Source organism: Arvicanthis niloticus, chromosome 21, assembly GCF_011762505.2.
Source record: "Arvicanthis niloticus isolate mArvNil1 chromosome 21, mArvNil1.pat.X, whole genome shotgun sequence".
In the NCBI taxonomy this organism is placed as follows: domain Eukaryota; kingdom Metazoa; phylum Chordata; class Mammalia; order Rodentia; family Muridae; genus Arvicanthis; species Arvicanthis niloticus.
In genome coordinates this window covers 25,932,305-25,944,725 of record NC_047678.1, presented here as the reverse complement: position 1 = coordinate 25,944,725, position 12,421 = coordinate 25,932,305, and the positions used below count along the sequence as shown (strand labels likewise).

Sequence of the window (12,421 nt, the reverse complement as noted above, 5' to 3'; positions counted from 1 at the left end):
CTCAGGGGCTACTGCTGAGTGTGGGCCAAGAGTGTCAGGCTAGTGACCCCACAGCTCCCTTCTCATCTCTTATCCCCATTGCAAGTGTCTACCATGCCTCCCATTTTCCTGCCTTTACGTCATTACCCAGGCTGGGTCCTCAGGGAGTTGCAGGTTCATTGATGATATTCAGTGTTTGTCAAGATTTGTATAGATCCCTGAAACCAATCTCCAAATCTCTTTCTCTGGGAAGATTTCATGTTTGACCAACTGGGTGTAATTTCTGTCTTTGAAACTGTTTCCCATCCTTGGGCATGTGCGGTGCTCTGCCTTGTAAATGCTTGTAGTATTTATCCCTCCTCCCCCAATACTTGAAGAGTGTGGATTTCCCGAGGTCAGAGACTCAGGGTGTGTATGTGTTGGGAGGGGGTGGATCCCGCCTATTAATCTCTAAAGTGCAGCACATGATTTTCTGAATGAAATGACTATTGGCGGATGTTTTTCTGAATGATGATGAATTGTCTTGAATGGTCACAATTTATTGTGCAAAAAGGAACAGATTCTTATTGAACTTATAAAAATTGCATGCGTATGTGTGAGTGTGTAAACGTATGTGTACCACATGTATGCAGATGCCTGTCAATGCCAGAAAAGGGTGTTTGACCCCCTAGAACTGGAGTTGTAGGCAGTTGTGAGCTACCTTAATGTAGGGGCTGGGAATTGAACCTAGGGTCTTCTGCTTTTGGACTCTGAGCCATCTTTCCAGCCCTTTGAAAATGATTTCCTTTTTACTCTGACATAGAATTTGGGCCTTGAAGATGACTTATTCTTGTTTGAAAAAAAAAAGTGAAACATTTCCCCGTGCACACACCTTTGTTTCTTAGATGACAACATATTTTGAAATACACTTAGCAATACTGGCTTGTCCAAACATTTTTCATGAGTTCACAGCAAGATGATATTGTCTTGTGGCTGTTGGATTTTGTGAACCCCGGATGTGAATTTTGTTCTGACTTTACTAAGTGACCAAGTCAGATAGGATATGTCATTGTCTATATATAGATACATAATATGTCTGATTATCTGAACTACAGACTAGTGATTAGGAAGGTACCTTAAACCCTAACCCTATGTACACTGAAAAATCTCCCTTTTCTCTTTAGCAATGTTATTTGAACTGGGTATTTTATTGATACAATGAATCAAGTCACTTTTGAATACTTGAGATGACTGGTCTCTGACAGCTAATCACATTGCTTGGCTTTAAAAATCAAACTAGTTTGGCTCTTTAACTTCTGAGCTTAGAGGATTTATTATGAAGTTCCTGGAGTTGATCCTCAATTTTTCCTCTGGCCTCCTGCCCCTTGGCTGGTCCATCCCTGATTCCTGACTGATTTTGTAGTGCTTGAGGGAAAATAAGAAAGAAAGAAAGTTCAGATCAATCAGTGTTGCAGCTGAGAGAGCAGCTCTGGTCAAGTCTGGTGGCGGTGGGTTGCTGGCTATGACCTGTTCTCTGTGTATTGCTGGCTTTGGGTTGTCTATGATTTCAATTACCTGGTGCCCTACACAGGAATTCAGAATTGGCAATAGCCTGTTCTCACAATTCGCTGAGTAATTAAATGTGTTAAGCACAATGTGGAAGTTATTTATGTCAGTGCCTTGAGGTATCTGTTACCAATTTAAATCATATACATACATACATACATATATACATACATACATATATACATACATACATATTTACACACACACACACACACACACACACACACACAATCTTTTCTAAACTAAGAATATCTATTTTTCATCCTTTTGTTTTAGGTAGTTCATGGCCGAAGAGGACATACAGGCCCACAGGTCAGTGATTATTTTTTTTTTTTAACTTCAAATGATAAATGACTCATGTTCAGTTATTTCGTATAAAGATGCTAATATCTTTTCCCATCTGTCTTAAACTTTTGTCTTTTGATGACATTGGTTGTAGAATAAATTGTTAGAAAAAAATATTGACCACATTTTAAGAATTCAAAATGGAATGAAAATTGGGTCACCCTTATTAAAATTTTTCAAAGATATTTAAAAATGCTTAAACATAAAAATGATCAAAGACACTATTTAGTCCAACAGTTAATCTTTATTTTGTTTGGCTCTTGAATATAAACTCTAAGTAACCTTTCTTGGATTTGTGTTCTCTTAGCCTCTCCAAATTACAGTTTGTGTGAAAATCCCATATAAACCCAAAGAACACAATGAAAGTTTAACACAGACTGGGTATTCTGGGTCCTCTGGAAACTGAAACAGAGAGCTGTGTGGTATCCCTTTCACACACACCCTACACTGATAACACCCTACACTGTGCCTCATGAATGCAGTCTCTAAGAAAGAACAACCGTGGCTTAGAATTTTTCAGAACACACATGCTCAAGTCAAAAGCACAGCGAGGGTTAGTGCTAAACCCATTTGTAGCCACACGGTCAGACCATAGTGAAACTCTACAGTGTTAAAGATGAAAGAAATCTTTAGATCTTTGTAAAGACCTTTCATTGCCACTGGAAAAAAAGTTTCTAATCTTGCACACGAAGAGATCGGATTAATGGATTAATAGGTTGGTTCTTTCTCATCACAGGGTTATCCAGGCATCACAGGCCCAGATGGACTTGAAGGTTCACCAGGACTTAAGGGGCCACAGGTATTCACAGAGAACATATGAGTGTTGATAAGAGTCTGTGTGGGGTCATCTATATCCCGGACAGAACCCTTCACATGCCCTGCTTGGAAGTGTGTTCAGGTTAATAATAAAGCAAGCAAGTAACATTGAGTTTTAACTTGTGTAGAACATGGTCTCTTAGAGTTCTGCCCCTGTCAAGAAGTGGAAAGAGAGGAAGACGCTGGGCAGTCAGCCCCATGTGCTGGGTTCAGGATTCTTGGGATAATCCAGGAGACCGTGAGCCAGGGAAAATGTTGAGCCTTGAGTGTGTGGGATTGTGGTCCATTTAACACGGTAATAGCTCAGTGTTCCATCCCCAGAATGTCTGTGGTGTTGAAACATTGGCTCAACTCAAGGAAAGATCTGTTCCAAGTGCAGCTGGAGGCTTCAGTGGGTGATCTATAGCATGGCACCCTGCCTGTCCTTTCCAGCTCACTTCTCTGAGGACCTGTCTCTGGCACTTTTTCCTTTACAAGGTGCAAGCCATAGTTGGCTCTTTGCACTGGTCACATGAGAAGGGAGGAAATAATGTGCCACAGAGGGGTAAAGCATAGCCTAAATCAACAGAAAGACTGGGAGGGTGCAAATGCTGAGTGGGGAGGAAGCAGCTGGGCTAGAGTGTAGCTTGGTGGTAGAATGCTTGCTTAGCATGTACAAGCCCTGGGTTAAACCTCCAACATGGAAGCAAAGTGATGGGTGCGGGCGGGGGAGAGAGGTAGGGGTGGGGACTGAGGGGCAGGAGTTGGGTAGAAACCAGACCAAAAAAAAAAATAGTATTTTTCCTCTCTGATGGTAGCTTTGAATGTATGAAAAACAGGTGTACTGTTTGGCTTAGGCGAGACAATCATTGGTCCTATTTTTCAAAGTTTTAAAGCAAGTACTTAAAAATAAAGGCATTATACATAAGCAGTTTGTGTACGGAGGTTGGGCAAAATAGATCAAAACATCAGAAGACATGCTTTGTGTACATGCTGCCAAGATTCCAGCATGGTGGACTGCCCTCTCTTCAGCCAGCTCTGTCTCTCTGTCTGTCTCTCTGTCTCTGTCTCTCTGTCTCTGTCTCTCTGTCTCTCTCTCTCTCTGTCTCTCTCTCTCTCTGTCTCTCTCTCTCTCTCTCTCTCTCTCTCTCTCTCTCTCTCTGTCTCTCTCTCCAGCTTGATGGCTTTTATTTGTCATTTTGTGCCAGCTGCAGAAGGCTCAATTTTCTTACTTTAAAGTGAGAAATATTTGCCTTGGGATCGTCGGGGAGCATCTCAGTAAATTGACTGCCTTTATTTCATGCTACGAGAGTCACATCCGGCATTTGTTCTTTCGGTTTATAGACCTTTTTATTTACAGCCCAATTTAAAATGACGCAAAATACCAAATACAGCACATGAAGTTTCTTTGCATCCTGTGGAAGCCATGGCATACAGGCAATAGAATATTCCAGAACTAGAACTATCTAAATTTCATCGTGCTGTGTGATGTGTCTTCTTTATGACCCATCTTTGTTGTGGTTATTGAATATAAAGTGGATTTAAATGTTCTGGTTTTAGATTTATATTATTAAGGGAAGCATTTTTTTTTTCACATAAAATGCATATGGCTTCAGAGCACAAAGAGGCAGAGGACATTTGGCAGTGCTGAACATATCTCAGCTTTGGGAGATATCCGAGCCCTAGCTCCTTTGGCTAGATAGGGTAAACACCTCAGCCTCAGGCTGCTCTGTGGTGTTCCTACACAGATGAGGAGGAACCCAGAGACTCCCAGAGTAGCCATAGGATATTTGGCTCTCTGTGTTTCTATGTTACCTTGGTTTAGCAGTCGGCCTTTTTAGCGTGCAAGTTTAATGTTCAAGGGTTCTCACTGAAGGACAACTAACTCTTTCATTCTATGTATTTAGGGTCCAAGAGGAGAGGTCGGTGAGAAAGGAGAAAAAGGAGACCTGGGAATGAAAGGTCCCCAGGTACGTAAGGAGAAAGCAACTGCATCTGGCTTTGACCTTGGCGTGAAGGTGGATGCTTTCATGGTTTCTTCCCTAAAGGTGAATTACACATTGCCTACAGGTCAACACTTGAGTGTGAGAAGCAGCAGCTGCATTGTATCCTGGTTTCTGCCCCCCCCCCCAATCTTCCACACCCCCTACCTTAGCATCATATAGACTGTAGTAGAGCCAGAGGATCTTCTCTAGATCTCCTTGCCTCAGCTTCTCAGCCAAGGTTAACGATTCCTTCTCTGTGCTATGTGGATACAGTACTCCCCGCACACAAGCCGCTTGGAGTTGCCTACCCTACCTTCTGGGGAGCTTGAGCCATGCGTTAGCAGCTAAGAGTGCTTACAAATTCTTCCAGAGGACTCAAGTTTATAACCTCCTGTAACTCCAGCTTCAGGGTACCTAAAACCCTCTCTTATTTTATCTAATCCCCTCCTCTCTTTCTGTCTCTTTCTTTTTTTAAGTTTCCTGGGGAGACCAAAACATTTTACCACCCAGAACTCTCCTCAAAACCTTTAGAACCTCTGCAAGTGAAGCCGTGGTGTGGATAGTCCTAAAGTCTTCCTAGATAACACCAGGTTTTGGGATGACCACTGACTACACTTCTCCTTGTTCAAAATGCGCTAAGAGTGTGTTAGGATGCAGATCTAGTGGGTCTAGGTTGAGGCTTGGGATGCTACATGATCAATCAATCAGCTCCCCCTTGGCACTGATGCTGCAGATCTGGACCACACATTGAATAGCAAGGCCCTGTGTGATCTGTTCCTTATCTATAGCTAGCATAATATATATGTCTTTTTTTTTTTTTTTACATGTTGCAAGCTCCAACCATGTTAGTGTCTTGCTTGTGCTGGATCTACTGTCCCTGGCTCAATGGAGCGCAATTCCTTTATTTAATGAATCAAGCAGTAAATGAATGAATGAGACCCAGTTGGGACTTTCACCCTCGGCTAATAGCAGCTCCAAGGGAATGCATTACTTTATATGAATTAGCTAAAGCCGGGCAGAGGCCCAACATTTAAGTGGTTGTGCTCATCATGAGAATATTTAAGAGGCTATTTGCATAAACTTGTAAGCCATGGCAAACTTTTAAAGTACATTAATATCTGCTCCTGACAATGTTTGTTCCTGGTTTTGATGAAAGTGCTCTTTTCAAATGTGTGAGAACTTCATAATTTCATAGCAGAACTAAACCAATGATTTAAAAAAGAAAAACTTCTTTGTTCACATCATTGAATCATTAGAAGCTGGCTGGTACTACAAATGGAGATTTTTATTTAAAAATAATACAGTAAGTACAAAGGAAAACATATATTGATCTATAGCTCATCTGTTGATATCAAATTGATGTGGGTATATAGATGAGTTGAAATCCAAAGGTCTGGGGTCCAAAGTGGTATCCAAGGCTATTACTGGAGTAATTTTTCCATGTGCCCCATGGGGCACCATTATCCATGGGTCCCTTTAATCTCGCTTTGGCAAGAAGTAACCCAGTCATAAATCATCCAACCCTTGGCATTGCCTCTCTACCAGTGCTTCCATTTTTCTGGCTGAAAACCCTGCTTTCCTTTCTCTGCTTGCTTTCATGAAACACCCTTCTTGTCAGCTGTTAAAATGGAGTTTCAAAGACAAGTGGAATTGTCTGTGTTTGGGACACATGATGAATGGGGTCTCTAGATTGCTGTTTCTGAAGGAAATCCACAGAGGCAAACACAGCCAGACACACAGGCTGCTCTCCATTGGCTCTACAGATCCATTGTCATAGGTCTTGTATTGTTTTATGGCATAGGAGGAACCTTCCAGTGGAACGATGTGTTTTCTTACTGCAGACTTGAAAGCTCTCCTTGGGATGTATGTCTTGGAAGGGGATGGGATTTGTATTGATGGCATACTAGAGGCTTATTAACTTACACAGCACTTGGTGTTCTGCATAAATGAAAACCACCAACCCAGCCATATGTGGTTATGATTACAAAAAAAAAAAAAAAAAAAAAAGCAAAAAAAAAGCTGATGTGCTATCCCCAGGAAGACATTTTTGAAAAGAATGACTTCTTCTTCTTCTTCTTCTTCTTCTTCTTCTTCTTCTTCTTCTTCTTCTTCTTCTTCTTCTTCTTCTTCTTCTTCTTCTTCTTCTTCTTCCCCTTCCCCTTCCCCTTCCCCTTCCCCTTCCCCTTCCCCTTCCCCTTCCCCTTCCCCTTCCTCTTCCTCCTCTTCCTCCTCCTCCTCCTCCTCTTCTTCTTCCCAGCCATATGTGGTTATGATTACAAAAAAAAAAAAAAAAAAAAAAAAAGCTGATGTGCTATCCCCAGGAAGACATTGTTGAAAAGAATGACTTCTTCTTCTTCTTCTTCTTCTTCTTCTTCTTCTTCTTCTTCTTCTTCTTCTTCTTCTTCTTCTTCTTCTTCTTCTTCTTCTTCTTCTTCTTCTTCTTCTTCCCCTTCCCCTTCCCCTTCCCCTTCCCCTTCCCCTTCCCCTTCCCCTTCCCCTTCCCCTTCCCCTTCCCCTTCCCCTTCCCCTTCCCCTTCCCCTTCCCCTTCCCCTTCCCCTTCCCCTTCCCCTTCCCCTTCCCCTTCCTCCTCCTCTTCTTCTTCTTCTCCTCCTCCTTCCTCTTCCTCTTCCTCTTCCTCTTCCTCTTCCTCTTCCTCTTCCTCTTCTTCTTCTTCTTCTTCTTCTTCTTCTTCTTCTTCTTCTTCTTCTTCTTCTCTTCCTCCTCCTCCTCCTCCTCCTCCTCCTCCTTCTTTTCTTCTTCTTCTTCTTCTTCTTCTTCTTCTTCTTCTTCTTCTTCTTCTTCTTCTTCTTCTTCTTCTCCCCTCCTCCTCCTTCTTTTCTTCTTCTTCTTCTTCTTCTTCTTCTTCTTCTTCTTCTTCTTCTTCTTCTTCTTCTTCTTCTTCTTCTTCTTCTTCTTCTCCCCCTCCTCCTCCTTCTTTTCTTCTTCTTCTTCTTCTTCTTCTTCTTCTTCTTCTTCTTCTTCTTCTTCTTCTTCTTCTTTCTCTCTCTCTCTCTCTGTTGCCCTTAAGACTTTCTCTAAAATCTCCAAATGCAAAGAAGCATAATGGAAAACTAGGTCCAAAATACTAATTATACTAGGAGCCGTACTTGTTCTTTGAAAATGTATGTTCTTAGCTAAATAACACTGGTAGCATACACATTATCAAGAAAGGTTAGAATTAGCCAAGCACTGGGGTGCTTCTCTACAGGACCAGCACTCAAGAGGTAGAGGTAGAATGAACCCCCAGACTCTACTGGAGTCTACTGGAGAGCTTCACATTCACAGTCACTCCAGTGGCCCTGGTTAAACTCAGCAGGTCCCCAAACAAAAAGGGAATAAGGGAAGAGGACTTGCAGGCGAGGGACTAGGAGGGGGGAGGGAGACATGAGAGATGAGAATGAGAGTAACAGGGGTACATCGTGTACATGTATGAAATTGTCAAAGGGTAAAATATGCAAATAAATGCTAATTTTTAAAAAGAAGTAGGGGTGGGAGTGATAATGGGGGGAGGCTCCCCATTCTCAGAGGAGAAGGGGAGAAAGGGATGAGGGGAGGATCTATGTGAAGGGGCACTGGGAGGAGAAGAGAGCTGACATTGAGTTATAAAGTGAATAAATAAATTACCCATTAATTTATTAGGGACATGAGAATAGAAGCATTAGAAGCTCAAAGGTTGCCTTGGAAATTTGTTTTTAAAAATGCTGACAGGGTGGGGATGGGACGGGGGAGGAGAGTCCTGGGAGAAGGAGCTAGAATCATTTCACGAAAATGTGGAGAACAGGTAGGATTTCTGTTGTCTTCATAGATGGAGGCATAGTAGCCATAGCCATTGAATCTGGAGCCAGGCTGCCTGGTTTATACCTTTTTATCTTATCTATGGTGCCTTGGACAATTGACTTAACAATGGACACGTCCTCAGCAAAAGAACAGAGATAACAACTACCTCCTTGGATGCTGCAGAAAGTTAAATGGTTTGATACAGCACAGTAAGGGCTGTATATTATTTTCTATTACTATGATACTGTGTCTCCATTGCCTAACTGGACAGCATTTTTTATACTTTTTTATTAGCGTGAGATGTACACACCACAGTTCGTGTGTAAAAGTCAGAGAGCCAGTTAGAAGAAATGGTTCTCCTCTACTATGTTCATCCAGAAATTGAACCTGGATCCTCGGGCTTGGTGGTGAGCACTACTACCCACTGAACCACTTCCTAGACTCAGAGGAATCCTATGCCGTAGATGTGGTTCATGTTTTGAGGAGAGCCCTGCCAGATTTAGAACAACATGTAACCCACATTTTAGTTGTTTGGTCTTACCATCCCACAGGATTTAAGTTGGCTGGCTCTATGGACTCGTCCCTTTTACTAAATTTGACAAGCGTTTACAAAAAGACTTCTCTAGCAGCAGGCCCTGTTCTAGGACACAAAGATGACGGTTCTATCTAAGCAGTTTCTGAAAATAACTTCAGAATCTTTATCCTGTGCTCGCTAAGACACACTGTGTCACAATGCTAGTTGGTTTTAGTGAAACTCTTTGAGCTTCCTGATGTACATTCCACACTTTGCAAATGAAGATAAACAGTCCTTGGAGCTGGTAGAATGCATTCTTTTAAGGCTAATGTCCTTTGGAAAGCTCGTTTTAAATGCTAGACACTTCAGTAACATCTGTTCCCTGAGTCAAACAGTGGGAACCTAGGTTCTTTGGATACAGAGACTCACAAAGAAGCATAATCATTTAGGCCACATCTGGCCAGGGTTACTTTATTAATTTTCTTTTATTTACTAGTCTTTATTTGACAGCTACAATATTTTATTTCCCAGAGTAGGATCAGCTTACCCCTTAACTCTTCCTCCATCTGCACTTCATTTTCCATAGAAGACACATAAACGTGTTGGAGGGAGGGGAGTTGTGCCTCATCCTGCTATATCTGCCATTCTTGTTTCATTCCAGGGGCCTCCAGGACCCGAAGGACAAGCTGGGAACCAAGGCCATTGGGGAAGCCAGGGAAACAAAGTAGGTCACACTCTTTATACGGCCCCTCCAATGTTAAAGTCTGTGCTACCCAAGAGAGCTGCAACTAGCTGGATCAGCCAGAGCCCTTTCAACACAGAGGAAAACACATCTCGTTGCCTATAAGCACTGGCTGGATTCTTGGAGAGCCAGCACTCTCTAAGGACCTGGGTGTGGACCGAGATGAGGTCAGGGACTCCAGCTCAGCACAATCACATGAGGGGCGACACCCCATGCAACTGAGGGATCTCAGGGCAGGAAAGCTGCCTTGACAAGGACTTCCCTCCCCTCTCCCACCCTCTTAGCATCATTCCTTCCTTCCTACATCTCTCTCTCTCTTTCCTTCTCATGTGAACCTTGCTAAAGACCTTTTAAGATGCAGGCTTCTGTTGTTGAACTTAAAAGTCAGATGCAGGAGAGCTAGGCCTGGTCTGTAATCAGAACTTTGTGGGTGTTTATGAATGAATGAAATTCTAGTAGCAATGGTACCCAGGGCATGAAATCAGGCCCAAAGAATTTAGAACATCCCTGCAGACTTTGATTTATAGCAGAGAGAGACAGGGGGAAAAGAGGCCAAAATTGAGGTTTAAATAAAGCACTGTTAGGAGTATTTCTGTGTTGGAAAAAGAGACATCAAAGAACATACAGACTTGAAGGGGTCTTTAGGACATAAAGACTTTGAAGAAGCAGAGTGAAAAAGGTGGGGGAGGGGAGGAGATTGCAACTAAAGTTAGCAATGGGCAAGAAGGAAGGCATGGGGCTTAGAGCATCCAAGGAGGAGTCATTTGAAGAATTATTATTTGCATAAAAGATTTCTGACTGCCAGTTATGTAAAGATCAAAGTAGTCTGTGTGGCTGAATCTTCTGCCACTGGTACAGCACTAATTGTTTTGAAGGGACTGTATAGACACAGCCAGACTCTTGGGAAATATTAAGTAGACAACCCAGTGTAGACTATTTTTTTTTTGAAGGCTGTGAGCTTGGAAACAGGAGACTAATTGCTTGCTCTCATTGCCTCCAAGACCCAGCAGGGACTGGAGGACTCAACAGGATGGAACTTAATGTGTGGCCATTCCATAAAGCTCTTCTCTCAGAGAACTGAGGCAGAGGGAAAGGGCTTGATGATCCGGGGATTCCAGTGTGACGTGATCCTGTCACCAGGCAGATGGTTGTGAGGAAGAGGGAGCAGAAGGACGAAGGGAAACATTTGCTCTGGGGCTAGAGGCAAGGGCTGGGCCTGCTTGGAGATGCGGGCTTCTGAACCATTCAGATTAAAAGAACTTTTAGTAATGCCCATTTATAAAAAGAGAGGAAACAGGACAATGATGGGGAAAGAAGGGAAAGAAAGGTAGATGGAAGAAGGTACAGAACAATTTAGGCAGGGAGGCAGGAAAGAGCCAGCACATCTGGTGGCTAACAGCTTCCAAAGATTAGACCCTGGAGAGGAGAAAGGAAAGACATTGAACACATGTCATGCAGAGACAGGGACAGAGCAGCCATCTACTCGGTCAAGGAATTCCTCATGTAAAGGAGAGAAAAGGGTATCTCTGCTTTCAGCCTCTCTTTGAGCTTTTCTATGGTCTAGAAAAACTTGGAGGGAGGAGTGCATTTTCAGTGGAAGAGGGGAGCTGCATGTTTATGATTAGAGAAGAAAAAGGGAAATGAAAACTCAAGATGGAGTAGAGAAGCTTCTCCTGGCAGAGCAGAGGGATTTCTCGCTAGAGTCAATTGGAGGCAGAAGCCTCCGCCTCTGTACTGGAGAAGTGCCAGCGAGGGCTTGTGATGAAGGGGCCTGGAGAGTGATGTGAAGGCAGTTCGCTGGCGTGAGTAATAAGATGTGAGGGTGAATAGGACAAGCACCTTAAGGAGGGGCTCTGGGGCAAGAATGGTCAAAAAGTGACAGTTTGAAAGGGGAACCATGCAAGGTATTGTGTATGTGTAGGCTTGTGTGTGTGTGTGTGTGTGTGTGTGTGTGTGTGTGTGTGTAGTGGGGTATGGGGTTATATATGGGTGTGGGTATAGGGGTGTGTATTTAAGTGTGTGTGTAGAAGTGTATGTGTGTATAAGGATGTATATGGGTAGGGGTGTGTGGTTAGAGGTGTGTGTAGGGGTGTGTGTGTAGGGGTGTGTGAAGGGGTATGTATAGGGGTGTGTGTAGGTGCGTGTAGAAGTGTTTATGTGTAGGAGTGTGTATGGGCAGGAGTGTGTGGTTAGAGGTGTGTATGTGTGTGTAAGGTGTGTATAGGGTTGTGTGTAGGGGACTGTGTGTGAGGATGGGTGCGTGTGTGTTTCCATGGATGCGTACACAATGCATATGAAATGAAGGTACTCTATAAGGTGTAATACATAGGACCAAAAGAGAGGCACAGAGGTGGATGGAGTGCAGAGCTAGGTGGGAAGTGAGAGCGAGGAGAGAGGTGGACAGGGAAGCTATGGGCGTTAAGGGAAGCCATGGGTGTCGAGAGCTTTATTAACAACAGGAACTTTTAAGTATGGTGGCTAGAACTGGGGGCATGGCAAGTGCCCCATTGCAAGTCCAAGCCCCAAATGGGTTGATTTCTGGTGTCACTATTGACTGAGATGAACACCTGCCCAGCCTGTACTCCCGTACATTTACATTCAACAATCCTGGGTTCCATGCTGGGCTTTACCAGTAACTGAGTGACCTCTTATTTTGGCCCTGGGCAAGCCATATGACTTCCCTGCTTTCCTGCCTTAAAGTGGATAGTCTCAAACTTGGGTCAGCTGGGAAGTTTTAA

General features: G+C 43.2%; 1 protein-coding gene across 1 annotated transcript in view; it reads left to right on the top strand.

Annotated features, from left to right (window-relative positions):
• Window positions 1–12,421, top strand: part of LOC117693496 (collagen alpha-6(VI) chain) — a 136,793-nt gene that overhangs the window by 86,754 nt on the left and 37,618 nt on the right. The window contains exons 21-24 of the mRNA XM_034484178.2: window positions 1,801–1,836; window positions 2,606–2,668; window positions 4,572–4,634; window positions 9,603–9,665. Of these exons, the coding sequence (XP_034340069.1) occupies window positions 1,801–1,836; window positions 2,606–2,668; window positions 4,572–4,634; window positions 9,603–9,665 (225 nt within the window). The remainder of the gene's footprint in view (window positions 1–1,800; window positions 1,837–2,605; window positions 2,669–4,571; window positions 4,635–9,602; window positions 9,666–12,421) is intronic.